We start from the raw sequence: 23088 nt of genomic DNA, 5'->3' as shown, positions 1-23088 counted from the left end.
TCAAAATTTTTGATGCCAGTGGAAAATGGCTGCCACAGCCATCAGCGGCTGAATTTGAGATGGCCCAATATCCAAATCTGTTCATAATATGTTAAGCTACTACTGTGCCAAATTTGGTGCTTTCCTCACAAAATGCACAATTGTTATGCTAAGTTGCCCCACTACTTTGACATATGACATCCAAAGAAAGTTTGAACAATATTCTCTCGTAAAATGTAAAAAGATGCTGAAAATGTACTTCTAATAAAAATCAATGGCCATATCTATACTGGATGCCCATGTCAAAATATCATAATACGCAATTTCCTGTGTCAAAAAATTCGAACAGATGACATTTCATGTCGAGTTACGAACCTAAATTAACTTCATTTCTGTTACATAGATTGTAAGGTCTCCTGATTCATGTGTACTGCACTGTACGAATTTGTCTCGTCATGGCAAGGAAGTGCAACATCTCTGAAACGAGGAAAGTAGTGGTCAAGGCACTCGCCGATGATACGAAGTCACAGTCGGAAATGCCAGACAAATCGGCTGTCCACAGTATCTCACATCTTTCAAGAGCTTCGCATTGGGCATTGTGTCGCATCATGCAGAAATAATTCTGCACGTAAGCAGATCACCATGTCAAGAGATGACAGGAAGTTGGCCTATATTGCAAAGAACAGTTTCCGGTCTAGCAAAAACATTGCTTGGTGCATGCTATGAAGCCTCTACTGAATGTGTGAGAGAGAGAGAGAGAGAGAGAGAGAGAGAGAGAAAGAGAAAGAGAAAGAGAGAGAGAGAGAGAGAGAGAGAGAGAGAGAGAGAGAGAGAGAGAGAGAGAGAGAGAGAGAGAGAGAGAGAGAGAGAGAGAGAGAGAGAGAGAGAGAGAGAGAGAGAGAGAGAGAGAGAGAGAGAGAGAGAGAGAGAGAGAGAGAGAGAGAGAGAGAGAGAGAGAGAGAGAGAGAGAGAGAGAGAGAGAGAGAGAGAGAGAGAGAGATTCGTCTGCGGAACAGTGGACAGCTGTTACGTTCATGGACTAAATTATTTTGTTTTAATCTCTTTTGGTGATGAGGAATCTTGAGTATGGCACCTTCAAAAATAGATATCACCCGACCTGCCTACAACAGAGCATCAAGTTTCTGCAAAGCCAGATGGTATGTGGTGGCATGAGTACTGTGGTTGTCGGACCTCTCAACCTGCTGAATCAGACAGTTAATGCAGCTGTGGACTGAGATGTGCTGGAGCATTTCATGATCCCAACTGCTGACATGTTATTTGGTGACAATGACTTCATCTTCCAGCAAGACCTAGCTCCGGCGCATAGCGCACAATCTGCAACAGTTTAGCTTTCTGTGCGTGACATTGGGGTTTTCCCTTGGCCTGTAAACTTGCCAGACCTAAAACCAATAGCGAATCTATGGTGCACTGTCAAACGCAAGCTGAATGCAGTCAAAGCCCAAATGCTTTGATAACTGAAGGATGAACTGGTCGAGTGGTGGGAATCCATCATGGTAGATGAATGCAACCACCTCGTCGCATCATTGCCCCACCACATAAACATTGTGATCAAAGCTAAAGGAGGATCAACCAAGTATTTTTTTCAACAGGATCTAAGGCTCGTTGTGGAGCTGCAACACATGCATTTCACACATGTGGACATACAGATGAATACACGAGCACAACACAAGACTATTGGACAAGACAAACACAGCCACTGGGCAATGGGGAAGTGCCATCACTTCCTGGGGCACTTTGGGTTTCAGAGAGGCAACAACAATGGCACCGCCTTTCTCACCTCACTCAGTGGGGCATTTCCTAAGGTGGAACTTCCTCCTCCCTGTGGATGCCAACCTATGGGGATTGTCCATGCAGTTATCCTTTAAAATGCTGAATATCAGACAAAAAAGCAGCATGTACCATTTTAAAAGTCTTCAGTATGACTCAGCCGGAGTTTGAACTGCCAAACTCCCAGACACAAGGAAAGGACAATGGAGCCATCAATCATGGTTTTTACCTTTTCAGGGCTCATCACGATGAAATATCAGACCATCGTTTACTTGTAAGCATGCAAATCTCATCAGTTAAATAATGTATGAAACCCACCAGCTTGATGGAGCAGCAATAACAGCCAAAGCTGCGAGAACTATGAGCAACAACGGCCGTCTGCCACAGAAGCACATTGTCTCTGCCATGTGGCACAGGCACCTGGCAAGTTTCATCGCTTATTGGCAATTCATTCGCGACAGCATAGACAGAAATGTGGAACACTGAGGCTCCCAAACCTGCACCACATGCAATGCCAATAGCAGTCATAACTAGAGGGGGAGCACTCGGTAGAGTGCAAAACCTCCTCCGCCAATACTGCTAGGTCACTCAAGTGAACCTGATATCCTATTCTTTCAATTTGACATCAACAGTGCTCACAGAGTTATAGTTTTCAACTTTCCCTTTTACTTTTAACAATTACTTACTCAATTCATTCATCATAACTAGAATCCTTGAGACAGAAATTGATTTTATGTGGGTATATCCACCTGAATTTCCAAAATCAGCTGCAATTATAATTTTGGCATGTTTTTTTTTGTTGGAAATCACTTAAAACATGTAGAAATGCAAAAAAAAAAATTCAAATATTTTTTCAAAATGGCCGCCATAGCGGCCATATTGGATTTTGGACCAAGTCCAAAATCTAAGGGCATGATCCTTGGACCATACCTAATGCTCCCACAAAGTTTCGTCAAAATCCGTCGAGGAGTTTTTCCGTAATACTGTTCACAAACAAACAAACAAACAAACAAACAGAAAGGGGTGAAAACTGTAACCTCCGATCTTCAATGGCGGAGGTTAATAAAAAAAAATATCTAGACCCAATCAGTCATGTGCAAAGCAAAGCAATTGGTTCACTTTGTCTGTCTGTCTGTCTGTCTGTCTGTGTACCTATCTACAAACATCAGCTTATGATCAAGGAATAGCTTAATTTCAATTTTATGTATATTTTGAACATGAATCCGAAAATGAAGATGTAGTTTAGCGGTACTCTGGCTCTGAATTCATCCCGATTGTGCATGCGCAGAGAGGAGTGAGATAATTATTTTAGTCTCTCTGCCTGTCAAGCAGTCAAACCAAACTTAGATCTAAAAGGGCACACAGTGGAGCGCGCACCTCCGCCATGTCATGCCTGATCCATGAGAATACTCTCTCTCCGACTCTCTGGAAAATCCTCTCTATCTCTTTGCTGATGACTCCAACCTCTGCCGTACCATCGGTCATCCTTCAGACCAGCAGGCAGCAGCTTCTTCGCTCACTGCAGATCTGAGTAAAATCACAAACTGGTCCAACATGTGGAACATGTCTTTCAATCCAGACAAATCTCACACTCTCACTATGTCTCTCAGAAAGGACCATTTATAACCCCCCCCCCATCCACTTTCTCAATAATCCTCCGGAAGAAGTCCTTTCTTTCAAGCTTCTGGGTTTCACTATCTGCCATGATCTTTTCTGGGAAAGCCACATTTCAAACCTCGCCTAAAAAGCCAGTCGGCGACTGGGAATCCTCCGTCGTACAAAGTCCTTCCTTGGCCCAACTGAGCTCCTGACCACTTACAAAGCTTTTGTGCCCAGCCTGATGGTGTACTGCTCTCTCCTCTGGGCTGGTGCTCCTGCCTCTCACCTTTCTCGGCTTCACGTTGTGGAAACCAAGACATTTCGGATCATTGGCATCTCCTGCAATGAGGCTGAGACTTTGGGCCTCTCACTCTCTCACCGCAGGTTGGTCGGTGGTCTTTCTGTCTTCTACCGTCTCCTCTCCATCCTCGTCCCCCCTGCTCTCTCTGCGATTTGTCCCCACCACATTTCCGCAGGGCGCTCAAGGTCCGCCAACAACCCCTTCTGGTAAAACTACCAAGATCACGAATCACTGCTCACCTTCACCCTTTTATTCCTCTTTTTCCCCACCTTTGGAATAAACTCTCTCACTCCATTCAATCCCATTCTTCTCTCCAGGCCTTCAAAACAGCTGTTCACCACCACCTATCACCCCCATCCAAATCCTTGATCTTTTCTACCCCCTATAATTCACCCTAAACCCATCTCCTTCAAATTCGCTGCTTTCCTTTCTGAAAGTCCCTGTAATGTCCATCTTGTATTCCCCTTGTTCCCCGCCCCACCCTCTCCCTTCCACAGATCTCCTAATGTGTCTGCTCCCCACTGTTTTGTCCTTCCCACTCCCACTTCTCTTGTCTCATGCCCCCCTTGCTGTGCATTGTGTGATAGCTCTCACACGAGCCTCCACAAGGTATACAAAATAACAAAACACATTGGGCGCAACACATTTTTGAAATATCATGCTATACAGTATTATATCGTTTTTGGCCCTATCTCTCAATGGTGACGAATCACTTGAAAAATTAAATAATTCTCGTTTCCAGATTCAGATCTTCATTGTTATTCTTCTTATTAATTCTTATTCTTCGTCCATCACAATCCCACAACAAAAGTAAAATGTCAAACGATGTCATGATGGTAATCCATAAGAGGATTGTGTTCTCGTGTTGTGGCATCGTAATGTGTCATTCCGACATTATTTGGTTGTTTTTTTGAGATTTCATCCCCTCTATGTTTTTACATTTTTTTAATGTTTTTTTTTTCTTGTTTCTGCAATATTTTAAAGTAATATAACACTTAATGTTTCACTTATTTTGTTATTTTGGGATAGATGAAATCCATCTATATTATTAAATTCAGCTTATGGTACATTATGCAATCCTGGCTTTTGGTTCAGTCCAGGATGTGGATTTTCACATATGCGAAATGATGCGAGTACCATTTTAAAAAAAATAATAATATGCTTAATGTTTTATATATTTAGTTATTTTGGAATGGATTAAATCCATCTATGTTATTAAATTGTTTTAATCCTTGTTTCAGTTGATTTGGGTGATGGTTTGGATATGTATTGCTTTTGGAATAGTTCGGTCCATTGTCTATTTTCCACCCTCCCATGATCCTGGCCTGGCTTGGCTGAGTCCACCTTTACAGTTGATTTGTTTTCCCAATAAAACAATTAATGTTTTACATGTTTTTAAATTTTGGGTTGCATGCACTAGCCAGAAACAAAGCGACTTTCTCACATTGGAATCACCATCATGGCTTCAGCAGTTATTGAGGTAGGTTGGGCTACAGTTTTACATTGTTTTGAGAAGGGAAGAACCAGAAGAAGAAAAAGAAGTACAAATTGGCGTTTTGGCGATCTCCTGATGTGGTACTTTAGCGATGTATTCTGGTATCTTTTTAAGTCATGGTAGTTCAGGAAACGCTCGATAATAAAAGGTATGGCTTTTAAATGCTTATGACTTCACTATATAGTACTTTATAAGCATATTATTGTGTACACATTTGAATGGGTGGCCATTTTCTCCCATATCATCCCTCTATAGTCTATATGGAGTACGACCATACTCCTCGATTAAAAAGCAAGTTCAGTCACAAAACACCTAATATCCACATTTAGATTATGTTTAACACTTTAGTTTTTGCAACATCTCTACATTGCTCATTGGTTGTTAACCTCCGCCATCGAAGATGGACGGAGGTTACTGTTTTCACCCCTGTTTGTTTGTTTGTTTCTTTGTGAAAAGTATTGCGGAAAAACTCATGGACGGATTTCGACGAAACTTAGTGGAGGGATTAGGTATGGTCCAAGGATCATGCCATTAGATTTTGGACTTGGTACAAAGTCCAATATGGCCGCTCTGGCGGCCATTTTGAAAAAATATTTGAATTTTTGTTTTTGCATTTCTACATGTTTTAAGTGATTTCCAACCCCCCAAAAAAATTTGTTTGAGAAAAAAAAAAAAAATTTGCAACTTTATTTTCAAAAAAATTTCGATTTTTTTTTTTTTTGCATTTCTACATGTTTTAAGTGATTTCCAACCCCCCAAAAATATTTGTTTGAGGAAAAAAAAAAAACAGAAATTTTGCAACTTTTTTTTCAAAAAAAATTCGATTTTATTTTTTTGGCATTTCTACATGCGTGTCGATCTAGTTTAGTTTATTCAATCGTGGTTCAGTAGAATCTGATCCGTTTTGACCTGCAATGAATAGGATATCAGGTTCACTTAAGTGACTCAGCAGTATTGGCGGCGGAGGTTTTGCACTCTACCGAGTGCTCCCCCTCTCGTTCATCCATGTGGTGATCACCAGCATGCTGCTTGTCTATGTTAAGAGAAAAAAAATGCAATTTTATATTAAATGCTTATCATGTGACTTTTTATAAAATTTGTAACGTCTTGCTACCCAATGGCCTTTGTGTAAACGAGGGCTTTGTCGGTAAAAATTCCAGATTGGAAAGAGTGGAAATATTCCTGCTGGCACCACTGTGGACACGAAGATCACTCATCCTACAGAGTTTGACTTCTTTCTCTGTAGTCATGCTGGAATCCAGGTGAGAGCAGAATGTCTAATAGGGAAAAATAATTTATCTTCCGGCAAGTAAAAACACAATGACATAATCTTCCTTTGGGGCTGTATATTTTTGTGTGCATGGTTGGGGTGGAGAAGTAGGAGATTAAATTGACAAAATCAATGAGAGGGCATCGGGGGTAGAGTGTGATGATTTGGGAAAAAAGAAAAAATAGATTTAGAAGAGTATGCAAACATACTTTAAATCCTACACATAAAATTATCTACAAAATAAAACTACAGCAGTGTTGAGTTTTTTGGTGGTAGTGACTTGGATTTTATTCCATCTTCTGTGATCAATGTTTGCTTTTATACACACCATTTTGATAAAGAGTGACTAATAATCAAGTCCAATCTTTAAATCCACATGAGTGAACAGTTTTAAATTTGAAATTGTCACTTTTATAGTCGTAAACGAAGTTGGTGTGAATTAAAAATAAAAAAAACATTTTACCTAATACCGCAAATGGATGTGATTCTGACTTTATTACCGCCACTACTGAAGGTGGGAGCAGGTTATGTTTTCATCCCTTTCTGTCCATTTGTTAGTTGCAAAATCAAAGATATTTCCAGTATATTGGTGAGTCGATTTTTTTATTCTGTCTGTCTGTCTGTTTGTTACTTGCAAAATCGAAGATTTTTCAAGTGTATTGGTTAGTCGATTTTGTTACTCTGTCTGTCTGTCTGTCTGTTGGGTGGTCGCTAGACTACCCTTAGTCGCAGGTTTTGGGGTAGTCGCTAGACTACCCTTAGTCTCAGGTTTTCCACCTGTCTGTATGTCTGTTGGGTGGTCGCTAGACGACCGTTATTCTCAGGTTTTCCGTCTGTCTGTATGTATGTCTGTCTGTTTGTTTGTATGTAATGGACAGCTCTGGAGGCCAGAGGAGTCAACCGATTTTGATGAAACTTGACTGGTAGGTTCATACCAGGATCCAGTTGTATGCTTTTGAGCACCGTTGCTATGGTCACCACTGTTGCCTAGCAACGGGACTCTGAAATTTTTGAAAAAATCCGGAAAATATTTTTATCTATATTTTTTTCGAAAATCAAAAATCGGCTTCCGTGCTTTTATGCTCACTGTAATCAACCTCTTTGTCAAAAAATATCAGCCCGATCCGTCAAAAACTGTATGACTAGTATGCAATTATATTACTATATGCTTTCACCCCAGCGTTTCGTTGGGATTCCCTAGCGTAGGGTTAGGGAATCGAACACAAATGATGAATGGACAACGTATGGAACAACGAATGGCAAAAATGCCATCTGATGTGTTCTCTTATCTACATATTTCAAATTTGCCTTTGTCTAGCGACCACCCATGTCGCCTACAGCTTAGTCTAGTGACCACCCATGTCGCCTACTGGCTTGTCTCTGTCTGCTTGTTTGTTTGTCAATCGCCTACAGATCACAATTTTTAACAGATCTTCACGGAACTTCACCACATGGTAGAATTGGACATAGGCTAGAAGCCTATTGTTTTTGAGGTCAAAAGGTCAACTGAGGCCAAAGGTCAACCAATCTTTTTAATTTCTAAAATCCTCAATTTTCCTCCGATGGACTAGAATTTTGAACAGAATTTTCATATCAGGTCACTGAATTCAACCTCCAATTATTTTTGAGGTCAACAACTTAGGTGAGGTTTCTAAAATCCTCAATTTTCATCCGATTGACTTGAAATTTGAAGAGGATTTATATTTCAGGTCATTGAATTCAACCAGCCAATTCATTTTTGAGGTAAACATGGAGCAAAAGGTCAACATAGGCCCAAGGTCAACATCTACAGTGCCATGTCTAAAATTGTCAATTTTCATCCGATTCACGTGAAATTTGAAGAAGAGTTGCATATTGGGTCATTGAACTCAACCACCAATTATTTTTTGGTCAAATTTGTTTTCTGGATTTTGCGAGTATCTTGCTCTGCACAACGTCTTCTTGTTATTCTGTCTGTTTGTCTGTCTGTCTGTTTATCGCCTACAGGTCACAATTTTAAACTGATCTTCACGAAACTTCACCACATGGTAGAGAAGAAGCCCATTGTTTTCATGTCATAAGGAAGAAGCCTATTGTTTTTGAGGTCAAAAGGTCAACATAGGCCAAAGATCAACAACTTAGGTGAGATTTCTAAAATCCTTAATTTTCGATCGATTGACTTGAAATTTGAAGATTTATATTTCAGGTCACTGAATTCAACTAGCCAATTATTTTTGAGGTCAACATCGACCAAATGGTCAACACAGGCGAATTTGGGCGAAATTTTCTGAAATCCTCAATTTTTATCCGATTGAATTGAAATGTGAAGAGGATTTATATTTCAGGTCACTGAATTCAACTAGCCAATTATTTTTGAGCTTAACATCGACAAAAAGGTCAACATAGGTCCAAGGTCAACAACTAAGGTGGTATTTCTATAATCCTCAATTTTCATTCAATTGACTTGAAATTTCAAGAGGATTTATTTTTCTGGCCACTGAATTCAACGAGCAAATTATTTTTGAGGTCAACATGGACCAAAAGGTCAACATAGGCCCAAGGTCAACAACTTGGGTGGTATTTCTAAAATCCTCAATTTTCATCCAATTGACTTGATATTTGAAGAACATTTGCATATCAGGTCACTGAATTCAACCACCAATTATTTTGAGGTCAACATAGTCCAAATGATAAACAAAGGCTGAATTTGTAAAATTGTAAGTTTTCATCCTATTGACATGAAATTTGAAGAGGAGTTGCATATTTGGTCATTGAATTCAACCATTGAATTCAACATATAGAGGGATGTTTGAGGTCAAATTTGTTTCATGGATTTTGCAAGTGTCGTGCTCTGCACGATGTCCTCTTCTTTGTTTGTCTGTTTGTTTGTGTGCAGGATATCTCAAAAAGTCGGACGGATTTGGATGAAATTTGGTAGGCAGGTTAGGTGTGTAACATGGATGAAATGATTGGATTTTGGTGAAGATCTGGTTCCGGATCCAGTTTTTTAAGTGATTCTTCACGTTGAGAGATAGGGCCAAAAATTATATATAGCACGATATCTCAAAAAGTTGGAGACATATTTGGACAAAACTTGGAGAACATTTTGGGTATGTGACGTGGACAAACTGATTAGATTTTGGTGAAGATCCAAATCCAGATCCGAACACGAGATTTTTTAGAGTGATTCTTCACCATTGAGAAATGGGGTCAAAATGATATATATGGCATGATATTTTAATATATATATATATATATATATATATATATATATATATATATATATATATATATATATATATATATTGGCCCCGATATGTTTGACTGAATTGGGCAGTGCGTGCTGGAGGTATGCACTCTTCCAACTGCCCTTCTCATTTAATCACATGTCATTGGAAAGTGCTTGGATTCAGTCATTGTGAATTATTTCACTTTACTGTTTTCTTATTAGATATGAGCATAGACACCTATGAAGGATGGCTGATTGGCTGATGGGATATAATTGGCATTTTTAATGCACTGGAGGAATTTGTAATAATAAATATTGTTGCGAATTCGCACCCGCCGGCGTGCGAACGGCCACGTGACTCGAATCGCGGCACATCACCCACCAGACGGACAATTCAGTCGTGACCCTCCGGGAACTATCGCCCGGAGCCAGTCACGGGTGGGCCTTTCGACCTCACCACAATCGTGCCAATCGGCCACCCGCATAGGATAGGGTTATTTGCCAAACTCGACCTACGTAAGTACCCACGCGGATGGTAAACTGGGCGATCGTACCTCGCCGCAGGTCGACTCTGGACACGAGCCGCTTGGGCGGCCCGTTCCGTACTATCCGGATAACCGAGCGGTGTTATCATCAACCTCGACTGTTCAGATTAATTACCGGGATCTTGCACCCGCTACGAACCCTTTACGTGAAGCAGGATGGAGAGTCAATGGAGAAAAGACAAAGCGAAACGGGAGCAGTTCAACATGCAAGCACTTTATTTACATGACACATGGAGAGCACACATATACAGCCATACAGGAATGAAAAATGCACATATAGCAATTAAAACAATTATGCACAAAAAGCAAATGTAATACGACCGACTAATGCGTACACACGGCAACACTTATACAGTTCTACTTAACAAGACACGGCGCCACAAGATCCATACAAAAACAAAAGAAAAGGCCACCCTCAAAGACAAGGGGGCAGATGGGGCCCGTGGGCCTTTATGGCGTGGGACTTGGCAGACCGAACGTGTCCCACAAGACCGTTGCAGGTTACCTGCACCCTCGCGGTGCGATGGTGGGCGAGCTCTCTCCGGCGCTCCTTGTACGAACGCGCAGGTCCGCGTGACACAGCTGGCAGAGCGGCACCTCCAGTCCGCGTCCCCTCCGCGACGTCCGGACTCTCCACCGACTGCAAGCTCCAACGAGCGGGTCGCTCTACGGACCGCTTCTCCAAGACCCAGATGGGCAGAAGACCATGAACCGCCGACTGATACTGACACTCTCACCGACCGCCCTGACCTGACCTCCTCTGACCTGACTTCTTCTGACCTGACTTCCTCTGACCTGACTTCCTCTAACCTGACTTCGTCTGACATGACTTCCTCCTAGCGGCGCCTCCGTGCACCCTTTTATTTCCCCGGCACCCCGCCCCTCCCTTCACGGCACGTGGGGGGGGGGGACATTCCACCAGAGAAATTGGGGCGGGAGTTGAGTTTCCAACCGTGATTCTTGTTTACCAGAGAAATCGGGGCGGGAGTTGAGTTTCCAACTGTCATTCTTGTTTACCAGAGAAACCAGGGTGGGAGTTGTTGTTGTTCCCCTTTTGTGTTCGTGGAGATGTTGACGGTTGCTGGCGGAGCGGTGAGGATGGCGTGGTTGTTGAGAGGCAGGTGTGGTTGTGGTGGTTGTGAAGCAGCATTGTGGTTGGTGGTTGTTGTGTGATGGTGGTTGAGAAGTGGTTGGTTGAAAATAAAGATAGAACAGAAAAACGGCTATCTCAAAGCGTCGCAGCCCGAATGAATCACATAAACTCCCTCTAAACAACGGGTTTGGGGCTAACTACACATGTACTTAGAGATATCTCACCTTCGGGCCCTTCATGGTGTAATGCGAATTTCCACAGCCTTAACAATATAATCCAATGACAAAGTGAATAATTTGAGACGACAACAATAATCCCATGATGGTTGAGCTGGTAGCATCGCCTTCCGAAATGCTGTGAGATCATCAAATATATGGGGAACACTGAAACAAGTTGACTCTTGACTGGGCTGAACAGAATAAAAGGAGTTGTAAGTAAATTTAGATGATGTAATGGGGATTGTATGACTTTGCCAGTGAAGTCTGTGAAGTTAGTTGAAGTTGTGCAAAGCAGTGGGAGAGGAAATAGGATCCATAACAGATAGGACAACTTCGCATTGCAGTGTTTATTTTAATCTGAAAAGATAACGTCTCCAGCATATTAATTTAAGAGTGTTCTCTTCAGGCACTTTCTATGAAGGACAAATTTGCATGATTTATCCAAGGTAGTTTAACCGGCTTGGAAGCTGCCCATCTTGCACAGTGTCTCCTGAAAAACATGATTTTTTGCAGGGAACAAGTCGCCCTTCACATTACCATGTTCTTTGGGATGACAACCACTTCCTGGCAGATGAACTGCAGATACTTACCTACCAGATGTGCCACACTTACGTACGCTGCACACGTTCTGTCTCTATCCCTGCACCTGCCTACTATGCCCATCTGGTTGCCTTTCGAGCACGTTATCACCTGGTTGACAAGGAGCACGACAGGTGAGTTCATCGTCGCCCATTGCCCATCTTCGCCCATCAATGGTTTTCATTATTTTGTTTTCTTTGAGTTTGGAATGTCTTTCTACAAGAATTTTATTTTATTTTTAAGTTGGAGATCTTTTTTTGTTTTGCGATCATCTTCTTTTTCAGGGTTTCAGGAAAATGTATATGGCAGATATACACAAACTTCATTTTTATTGACATAGTTTGGGTGATGGGGAGGGTGGGTTTTATGTAAAGGGGATGGCGGTGATCAAACACAATGGACAGGTGGGAAGAATCGTTGTGCAATGTAATTAATCATGGTGAAAATTTAAGTTCACAATTCTCGAAAGTTGTGAACTTGATGAAATTGTTTTGTGGTTTGTCACATCATCATTACACAAAAAAGAACATGTTTTTATCATCCTGAAATGTTGATTCTGTGAACTTGTCATAGAATAAACATAAATAGTGACATGACAATTAATACAATACCTCTTTTCATTCTTCCCCATTTACCCTGCACCCCAAATATGTCTTCTCACATCTTCCAACTTCTCTTCTTCTTGTCCTTTTACTTCGATGGATATTGAAGTGCTGAAGGGAGCCACATGTCTGGCCAGAGCAATGGGAGAGACCAGCAGGCCTTAGCTAAGGCCGTTCAAGTCCACCAAGACACATTGCAGACAATGTACTTTGCTTGATGAACATGTTTTAATGGAGGACCCACTGTGAGGTTTGTTGCGACTTTTCACAAACCCATGAACATGTCATCAAATTTGGGTACCTTCTCCTTTCTGCACTTAGACTCAGGTTAGGCCCGCAGAGCGGTGCCATTTCCCAAGTTGTTTTATGCCATTTTGTTTTTCCTGTTGACCCTGGACGGTCTGTCGAATTATCAGACTACCTATTTTTTGGAAGGTAGCAATCTGAAGGTGATGTATGTTCTGGGAAAAAGTCATTGGCTGATGAACTTTGGGCAAGCATGCATGATAACATCAGGGCCAAAGCATGCCTCAGAGGTCAAAGGTAGCATTTGTGTGTGTGCATGTGTTTGTGTGTGTGTGTGTGTTTTTGAGAGGAGATTGACTCAGTGTTTGTTTTATAGAAATCTGTGTTAATGCATAGATGATACTATTTCCCCAAACTGTCTGGCCTGGATAATGTGTCATGCAAAATTGATCCACTTTCATGAGAACATTTTATTTTATTCATCCGTTGTACACTTTTTTAATTATCAGAATGATCTCTCACCCACTACATCATGTGATATATGTGTGGATATCAATGAAGGAAGAAATGTATATTTATAACATCACTAAAATCTAATTTTCTTGGAGATCATCAAAAGAGGCTTAGTCATTGCGGGTAGAAATGTTGATATGCTGTTGGCGATTAATCAGCTTAAAATGAGAGGCTGGCTCACAAAATTTGCCATAATGTCTTCAGTCTGCAAAGTGAAAGGAAAGATAGAAGACAGCCAGCTTAATGGCCTTTCCAAAGCATACTGTTATTGCTAAAATGGATGCATGACCTGCACAGCACTGATGTAGCAGCCAGTTGAACGTAAACTTCGGCAAAGCTTTGCAACTCTCGATCATTTTAGTGAGTGATAAGTTTATCGTGTTTTATTTTTCCACGATGTTGCTTTTTGTACATGAGGGTGATGGGGAATCTTAAATGTTGTGCTGCATGAAGTAATTCATTGAAAGCTTTGGTTATAATGTCTGTATGCTGAGGATAATTGATTCGTGTTATAACTGTTGGAATTTAATGAATTCTGGTAAAATAGCGAACATTTGTTTTAGAAAACCATTTTTCATCTTTGGGAAGCTCAATCTTCTGGTGAAGATTTTCAAAAATAATGAGAACATTGGCATTAAGTAGAATATTTTTGGAGCTATTCCTTGAAACGACTTTTATACAGCAAGCCAATTGATTAGTTTTACATACAATTGCACTCAGCTACAGTGTGGGGTGGGTTTGTTTTGTACATGTCCCATAAGAACTCTGAAGAGAGCATCATGACACATCAGCAGCATTATCATCCAAATCAAAGAAATTATGCACTAAAATATGTGGTGGTTTTAAAATGACAATGGCCCCCAGAATTTGTGCAATTTTTTAAGACTTGCAGGAAAATACCTTTCAACGTAAAATCTCATTTATTTGTTGAAAGTATTAAATTTTTTGTTGTTGTTGTATAACGTTCAGCTGGCATATGAGTTTTTTTCATTGTCTATCTCCGAGTTTATAGTATGTTTTTGACTTAGGGTTTGGAATTGAAAGTTGCTTTATATTGCCCAGCCAAAACAATGAGGAAATGTAAGTGAAGACCCTTTTTGTTTTTTTTTATTAGGTGAAGTTAACATGGTTGTCCGCAGTGTCATGTGATCCACTAGACCAATGTATTGGGTCAATAGGCATTGGATGTACCTCGTAATACACGATCAAATCTGTAAAATCATACAGATGTGCAATACCACAAGGCTATGTCCACCTACATAGCTCCCTGGAGTAGTTTTCACCTTTCAAATGACATAGGAGTAAAAAAAAAATTCTTTCTTTCAGGATGGGGAATTCATTCTTGGTTTTATGGGATAAATAATTGGTTAGCTGTCAGCAAAAGAGAGCGATGCATAACTGAGCATGTTCTGTTAGCACAAGAACAAGGAGTATGATGACGAGGCATGGAAAACTTCGCCAACCACGAGGAAGGAATTTATGCACCGGTACTGGCCAAAATGTGGAATCACATATGAAAGATACCACATGATCGTTAATGCCCACAGACATTTGTAAGCAAGACAGGATAGCTGCTTTTAGGTATCCTCTAAAAGATGATGTACAGTACTTTCAGATGCAGTACGCTGACATCCCAGACCCTCGGCAATGAACCTCAAACCAGTCAAGAACATAAATCCCAATGTGGGAAATTAGGAGGCAGTTGAACAAGCATATTCACTCTTAAGGTAGTTTTAAATATTTTTCTTCCTCCGGTGATGAAGTCGCCGGTGGCATGTTTTTGGGTTGCCCGTCCATACGTACGTACAACCATGCAAATTTTCTCTGTTTTCTCTGCAACCGCTTAGCCGATTGACCAAAGTTTTTTTTTACCACAGATGCGACTACTCATGCAGAATTTTATAATGATAATTACGACGTTTTCAGTCATGTGGGGCGGCGACCATGTTAGTTTGAAAACCGAAAATTAAAAAAAAAATTCTCCAAAATCGCTTAACAGATCAATGTGAAACATATTTTGTTACATGGAGCAATGGCAGTGGATCACAACTGCAAAGTTTCGAATCAATCGCGACAACAGTTTCCGAAGTATAATTTTTAAATATATTCCTGGAAACCAATATGGCTGCCACACCATGTGACTGATGACATCATTTTAAGTCACGTGTATGCATCAAGGGCAATGCATCATAACTCCAAAGTCTAATAATGATAGGTAAAACGGTTTCAGAGAAACAATTGATTAATTATTTATTTTAAACCAGTGTGGCTGCCACACCATGTGACTGATGAGGTCATTGTTAAATAAAATATTTCCAGCAACAGTAGTGGATCATCCCTGCATAGTCTTGAAACTTTCATCAACGTGAAACTCCAAAGACGTGATCGGCCACCCATTCTGAATTTGATTTGGTAAAGAGGATGTCATGGGTCAAGCATCTGATCGAAGCGGGTCAGCATGATTTTGGTTTTTTTTAACCATAGAAATTTCACGAAATTTTCACCATAAATGTGACTACTCATGTAGAATGTTTTTGTGAAAACTATGACATCATAGATCACATGGTGTGGCAGCCATGTTGGAAAAAAGGAAAAACTTTGGACCTCTGTATCTCCTAAACGGCTCCATGGAAAAAATTGAAACTTGGCACATGTGAAGCACTCCCCATGGGAAACAAGGGTGATTTTTTGATGTCATACGTGGCTTCGTTATGACATCATAATTGCACATGTCAAGCGCTTTATCCGATCAGTATGAAAAATTTTGAGGGTCATCTAGGGCTAAATTTAAATTGGCAAAAAAATTGCTGACGTCATCAGTCACATGGTTCGGCAGACATTGTTTTCAACATATAAACCTTCTAAAACCTTCTTCTCTGTAACGGCTGAACAGATGGAGGCAAAACTTTACAGGCATGATCGCCTATCCATGAGGAACAAAAAGTTCTCCACCTATGATGGTCTAGGACTCTAGGTCATATGGTTTGGCAGCGATGATGTTTTTTGAAGAATAAACATTTTAAAATCTTCTTCTCCAGAATAGCTTGACAGATTGAGGGGAAACTTTACTTGCATGTTTTCCAAGCCTTGGGAATACCAGGCTGTTCACAAATAATTAATATGTCACATGGTCTGGCAGTCATATTGGTTTGAACGAAATTCTTTATAAAAAAAATTCACTTGAACCGCTTCATCAATCGATGTGAAACGTCAGTTATGTTCGAGTAGACACGTGGAATATAGGTTTTAAATTTCAACTTGATCAGATGTATGTTCGAGCAGCCAGAATTATTTAATATTTTAAATCTGGGTTCAAGGATTTAAATCAAACTTGGTGCAAGTATGTATAATGATGTAATAATGTGGGCGGAGGCATATCTCACAACGTTGCGACGTCAAAGATTTTCGTTCTAGTTATTTTTGTTTTTGGCTGGGCAGTCTTTGAAAGTACCAATGTTGTTTTAGATGTACGGTTTGCTTGGTAATTGCTGTTGTACTGTAATGGCCAGTGCAAACATTGAACCTGCAAATCCTGCATGTATGGTTATACATCTACTACAATTAATCTTTTAGCTTTCAGGTGCTTTTTTCACTCTCCTAAGATGCATTTCCTTCATCTTTAAGTTTTATTCCTTTGCACTCAGGGAAACAAGTTTCCCCATTACACAAAATGCTTCCATGCGTGCTGTTATGCAATGTTGAATTGTAGGTTTATGTCTATATTTTAAGATTTTATGTATTGCATTAATTTTTGTTTGTTTTATTCATTTTTATAACTGAAGATTTAATTTTAGAAAAAAAGTTTTTTGTTGTTTATTTTCCTTATCCAAAGTATTTTAAAAGTTGTTTAACAGCTTAATGTTGGTTTTTCTGGAGGAAATATTTTTTTAGTAAACAACACCATTAACAAAACAAAAACATTTCTTTATCATCTGTTCCAGGATGTGTAATGATTTAAGTCAATAAATAAAAGAGGGAAAGTAATACAGTCATAAGATGCTATTGTATGTGTGTGCTAATACTAATTACATTATAGCAATTATATATATTTTTTTCCTCCAAGATTGAGTCTCGTGGAAGAGCAATGTGATGGTATGAACTAACAGTAGGGCAATGGGACAATTCTTGGACACAATGAGCAAGGGAATGAATGGACAGGAAAAGGAGAGAGAGAGAGAGAGAGAGAGAGAGAGAGAGAGAGAGAGAGAGAGAGAGAGAGAGAGAGAGAGAGAGAGACAGACAGACAGACAGACAGACAGACAGACAGACAGACAGACAGACAATTACCTGAAAGTTAGAGGTTTGGATAAAAAGGGTTCATGTGGGAAGAATATAATTGTGGGGTAAGGATGTGGGTGGTGACTTGATATGGCAGTGCACAGCCTACTTGGAGCCCTTGATCGGTTAGGGGTAGAGTTATCATTTTCCACTTTTCCTTTAACATCCATCCGGCCACTGTATGATTGTGGATTCATTTATTGTTGCTTTTAAAAAGTACAAATTCAAACATTAGCATTGCACATACTTGCTGATTATTCCACATTATATTCCCACATTTTACTATCAACATCCACAATCCCGTGATGAACACTTAACGATATTTTTGCCTACTTTGAATATGTTTTCGTCTCTGAAAACAAGTTGATACTGATACGAGTACAATTGCTACAATAGCATTGCTTTTATCGTGTGCACAAGATATTTAAAGTTTTGCAAATTGCTAATTTCATTGTTATTTGCAGTTGTGACATTTACTTACTTTCTTTTACAATATCGAGGCTTCCAGAAGAGTGAGGTGTCGGTAAAAACGCAACTATGTGACAACTGAGCAACAGTTGGACAAAATAAGCAAGGACTCAATGAATGAACAAGAAAATAGGAGAGAGGAGCAACACAGTAACCTGCATGTCAGCAGATTAGATTAAGTATGGTTAATGTGGGGTGGAAAAGATTTGCAGGTAGGGATAAGGTATGGTATGAAATGGCAGTGTACTGTTCTGATTTGAAGCCCTGTGGTGAAGTGTGGGATAGAAGATCCACAAGAAGGTGGTTCCACAGACAGGAAAAGTGAGGACAAAAGAGTTGAGGTGAACAAGTAGCCATTTTCAAAAAAATTGTGAATGTTTTGCATCATTGTTATTCTGAAACATCAACAAAAGTCTCATTTTCCAAATTTTTCAGAATTTTAAAGACATAAAAGCAAATGCTTCTGATTTTGTTGCAATTACCTAATATGCAGTGTGGCTTTGATGTTTATGTTATAGTAAGTGATGTATTGTCTGACAAGTTAATTTATAGCCTCAAAACATTTAAATTGTTGTTACGTAAACAGGTGTTGAGTTTTATTTTCGTGCTGGCATTACTTTCTCTCTGACTAACCTCTTGACTCGCGAGTTGTACAAAAGCCTTTCACTCATTGGCTCATTCAGTGGTACCGATTGATCTCACTTCTCCAAATTCTCCGACCTTTGCTCATATCAATAACAAATTGAAGAGCTTGGGCTGGTAATTCAATAGATTCAAACAGATTCAAAGTTTTCATTGTCATATTGGGACTGGCAGTAATTAATAATTTAACAAGATCAATTAAGCAAATTATCTTATTTAGTTATTCCTTATTGCTAGTGAAAATAAGATGGCCATAAACTTTCCTTTGGTACATATATTTTGTTTTGAATTTGTGCACAGGAATTACAGGATATTCTTATAGAATCTTTGTTTGAATTTTGCTTCTCCATTTCTGTTTGCTTATACTGTCAGATCCTGACATTCGCAGTTCCGCTATTTGCGGACCTCGGGTATTCACAGTTCATAAAATGTGACCTGCTTCTATATTCATGGCCCTGTGCTTCATATATTTGCGGTTTTTTTTCACGGGAGTATTCGTGGTTTTTCTAACCTACTTCTATTTTCATGGCCCTGTACTTCATGTTTTTGCGGTTTTTCGTGGGCATATTCATCGTTTTTCTGACCTGCTTCTACATTTACAGTCCTGTGCTTCATGTATTTGGGGTTTTTTTTTCTGTGCGCATATTCGTGGTTTTTCTGACCGCCTTCTATTATTGTGGCCCTGTGCTTTGCGTTTTCATGTTTTTTTTGCGGGCGTATTCATGGTTTTTCACGGGATTTTTGATTTCCCCTTATGAATCACGAACCGCTGGGAACCAATCTCCCTTTTCCCCATCGAAACGATGCCCCAATATTCGCATATTCAACATTTGTGGCATTGTTCAGGAACGTATCCCCTGCGAATGTCAGGGTCCGGCAGTAATGTTGTATTTCAATTTTATTCGAGTGGATAGTATAAACGTTTTGTTACGATGTTAACTTGAAAAGAAAGTGAAGAATCTGGCAAGGGACGAATCGACAATTTTTCTGGACTGCATTACATTTGAAAATGGAACTAATGTTGAAATGGATGTGCTGACGGTATGCAGTGAAGAAACTTTCCATTAATTTTGGGTACATTGTTAATTGGCCTTTGCATTGGCTTGCATTCATCATCTCCAGATTGATTGAGATAGTGATTTTGCTCTTTGCAATGTGTGTACGTGTTTTGGACGCAATTATTATTCTTTTTCATTGCATTTGCTTTACAAATGCACATGCGTGCACTTTTTAGCATTTTCGTCGAATTGCATCGACTTTTGAAGCCAATGAAGCATATTTGTGTTGCGTCTACGTTTATAGGCTCAAATGGTTTATGCTCATGCTAATGTGAAACCATTTTCGCCACATTGCACTTTGAGGGAAACTTCTTGGAAAGTCTCTTCCACATCTTGCTTTTATTCAATTCCAATGTCTTGTTTCGTGTTGTTTTCTTCTCCTGCAGCATTCTTGCTTGATGTTTCTTTTTTTTTTTGTACACCTTGTCGAGGTTCGTATGAGAGCTAACACACAACACACAGCAAGGGGAGGCATGAGACAAGAGGGGTGGGAGTGGGCAGGACAAAACAGTGGGGAACAGAGACATGAGGAGATCTGCGGAAGGGAGAGGGATGGGGCGGGGAACACAGGGTATACAAGATGGACATTACAGGGACTTTCAGGAAGGAAAGCAGGGAATTTGAAGGAGGTGGGTGTGGGTGGATTATCGGGGGTAGAAAAGTTCGAGGATTTGGATGGGGGATGACAAGAGGTGGTGGTGAACAGCTGTTTTGACACAATGATGGGGGGATGATAAGAGGTGGTGGTGAACAGCTGTTTTACATATTGGGCAATATTTTCATTCTCTCTCATTGCAAAAGCACATGTGAAGAAAAATAAAAATTGATAAGGTCCACAGCACACATGCACTGCTTGATGAAATACCATTTTAAAGAATTGTGATCTTCTGCATGTGGATTCTGCAACATGGACATATTTTTTCTGAGTACTTCATGTAATTATTTTTTAATTGATTTTTATTTTGATTTGTGCAAACCTGCAATTCTACCGATTGGAATTTGGAACTTGTTGGCATTGGAAGTTGTAAGATGCCAATGAACTACTTGGTGAATTTGTTTATAGTGCAAAAGCTGCTGCTCAGACAGTAATGAGACTCTAAGATAGCAAGCAGTGTAAACTGATGTCAAAAGTGTCCAAAATGACCAGATTGCTTGTTAGCCACATTTCCGGTAGGAATTTGTTCAAGGTGCCAGCGATAGACACCGAAGAATCCACCAACCAGGAATGGCAGGATTCTCTCCTTAATGTCCTTCCAGCATACAGTGCACATATTAATGCCTCATCCTGCTGGTGAAACATCAGGGTTATAGTTTTTAGCTGGGTTGACAATCAAAACTAAGCTAGACAGCTCAGAGGTGAGTACACACCAACTCAAATTCACCTATAAGTTGCGTATGTTAGCACGGTGGAGATGCTGAATTTGGAAGGAAAAAAATGCAAGTAAAATTATTTGAAAGAGGTAAAAGAAAAAGGAAAGTGGTGGGTTCATGAGGAAAGGGGAGTAAGAGGAATGTATGGAACAGGTTGGGAGAGGTAGTCAAATTTTCACCATTTTTGCACTTGTAAATGGTAAGTGGCCTCCAAATCAGTAAATATCGTTGTGGCTGCACATTCAATCCGAATTAATTTCTTCCCAAATTATTCCGGTGCAATTGGCGCAATTTACCTTGTCTGGTTAAAATGCCTCCTTTTTATCGTCCCACACTTTTGACGTTTGACAGATCTTCATTAGCTCATTGTGGCTTTGTACACAACTCATCATCTACTGGAATGCATTGTTCATGTGCAGATAAGTCATTGTGCCTTGCCATGAATGAAGGTTTGGGATTTGGCTTTGATTTTTGATGTGGATTTCTCAAATGTAATTTTTTGTCGTTATCTACATAAAACCACAGTTGTGCTTTTCCTGCGTGGTTTTGTGTAAATTTAGCCCTTCTGAGAAAGTAAAAGTAACTTGCAAAAGGCCGTGCTGTTCATTGATCTATTAGCTTTAGGAACGATCATTCTGAATGATTAATACCCTTTTTAAATTCTTACGTTGCCATTGACACTTGTTGCTGAATGTTTGTACATGACTTCACAAACAGGCCACGTGACTGACTGATTTTACAAGCGTGCATACATCACCTACTTTGGAGTTTTATTTTTTAACCACCTTACATTCTTCTTTTTTGGGGGGTTGAGGGTAGGGGGTTCAAGCAGTGTATTCCGAGACTTCTCTTATAGAGAACATAAATCTAGCATGGAGTAATGAAAACGAGGTACTTCTAGCATATCTATGTTAAGGGATGAGATGTGAATTTTATACTTTTGGCCATGTTTTATTTCATCATATTTGGGATTCTATTTTCATTTTACCTCATGTGGAATTATTTTATTTTATTTTATATGGATGTTTGGTATTTTTAAGCTTTGAATTTCTTATTATATTTTAAGTGTTTTCCATTGTGTAGCACAAAATGCATTTTAAATTGTATTTGTATTTTATTGTAACATTTTGCGGTGGTCTTGTCGATTGGATTAGTTTTGAGTGTATAGTATGTTTTCAACAAATGTGATTTCTTCATTAAAAAGAATAATTCTAATATTTTGGCGTCTTGGTGATTTTTTTTTGTAAAGGATGTTGTTGTTCATCTTTCGGCTTCTCCCGTTAGGGGTCGCCACAGCGGATCATCCGTTGTGATCCGCATACAAATTTGGCATAGGTTTTACACCGGATGCCCTTCCTGCCGCAACCCTGGTCGCCTCTTATGACACAGGGATAAGGTTTGGGTTTCGCCATGATTCCGGGCTGCTCTACACCCTCTCATAGCGTGGCCCAGTGCAGAGCGCCCATCCTCAAGCAATCCTCCAACCCAAGCCTCCGAGTAGCCGGATTACAGGCGCACGCCACTACGCCCGGTTTTTTTTTTGTAAAGGATGTTGTATTGTTTTTGGCTCCTGGGCCTCCACCAAAAAATATGATGCCTCAAGGGGGGGGGGAGGATAGAGAATGGGGTGTGGGAGCACGAGAATAGGAGGGTTCTGAGCAGAGGTGACAGATATGGAGTAGTTTTGTTCATGTGACTTGGTGAATGGTTGAAGGCTGATTAAAGAGGATGATGAAACCAAAAGGGTTTGTGGTTTATCAATCTGCTATCCACAGAATACATCTGTCTCTTGTAAAGCCTTGCCTTTAACTGTGTCTTCAGCCTTGTTTCCATGA

At 39.9% G+C, this 23088-nt stretch overlaps 1 protein-coding gene across 5 annotated transcripts in view; it reads left to right on the top strand.

The window, feature by feature from the left end:
* LOC147035136 (protein argonaute-2) overlaps window positions 1-22468 on the top strand; it is a 147883-nt gene extending 125415 nt beyond the window's left edge. For 3 of the 5 annotated variants that reach the window (XM_085894154.1, XM_085894138.1, XM_085894129.1), the window contains 3 exons: window positions 6323-6424; window positions 12010-12209; window positions 12787-22468. In XM_085894154.1, the coding sequence (XP_085750280.1) occupies window positions 6323-6424; window positions 12010-12209; window positions 12787-12895 (411 nt within the window). In that variant the 3' untranslated portion in view covers window positions 12896-22468. Of the gene's footprint in view, window positions 1-6322; window positions 6425-8418; window positions 8554-12009; window positions 12210-12786 lie in introns of those variants that run through there. The other 2 variants (XR_015061463.1, XM_085894147.1) reach the window with 2 other exon arrangements.
* Window positions 22469-23088: the final 620 nt, after the last annotated feature.

This window comes from Eptatretus burgeri, chromosome 1 (assembly GCF_056783735.1).
Source record: "Eptatretus burgeri isolate ZD-2024b chromosome 1, Ebu_testis_v1, whole genome shotgun sequence".
Taxonomy (NCBI): Eukaryota; Metazoa; Chordata; class Myxini; order Myxiniformes; family Myxinidae; genus Eptatretus; species Eptatretus burgeri.
Note: the sequence above shows the minus strand (reverse complement) of the source record. Positions and strands in the feature narration are given on the sequence as shown.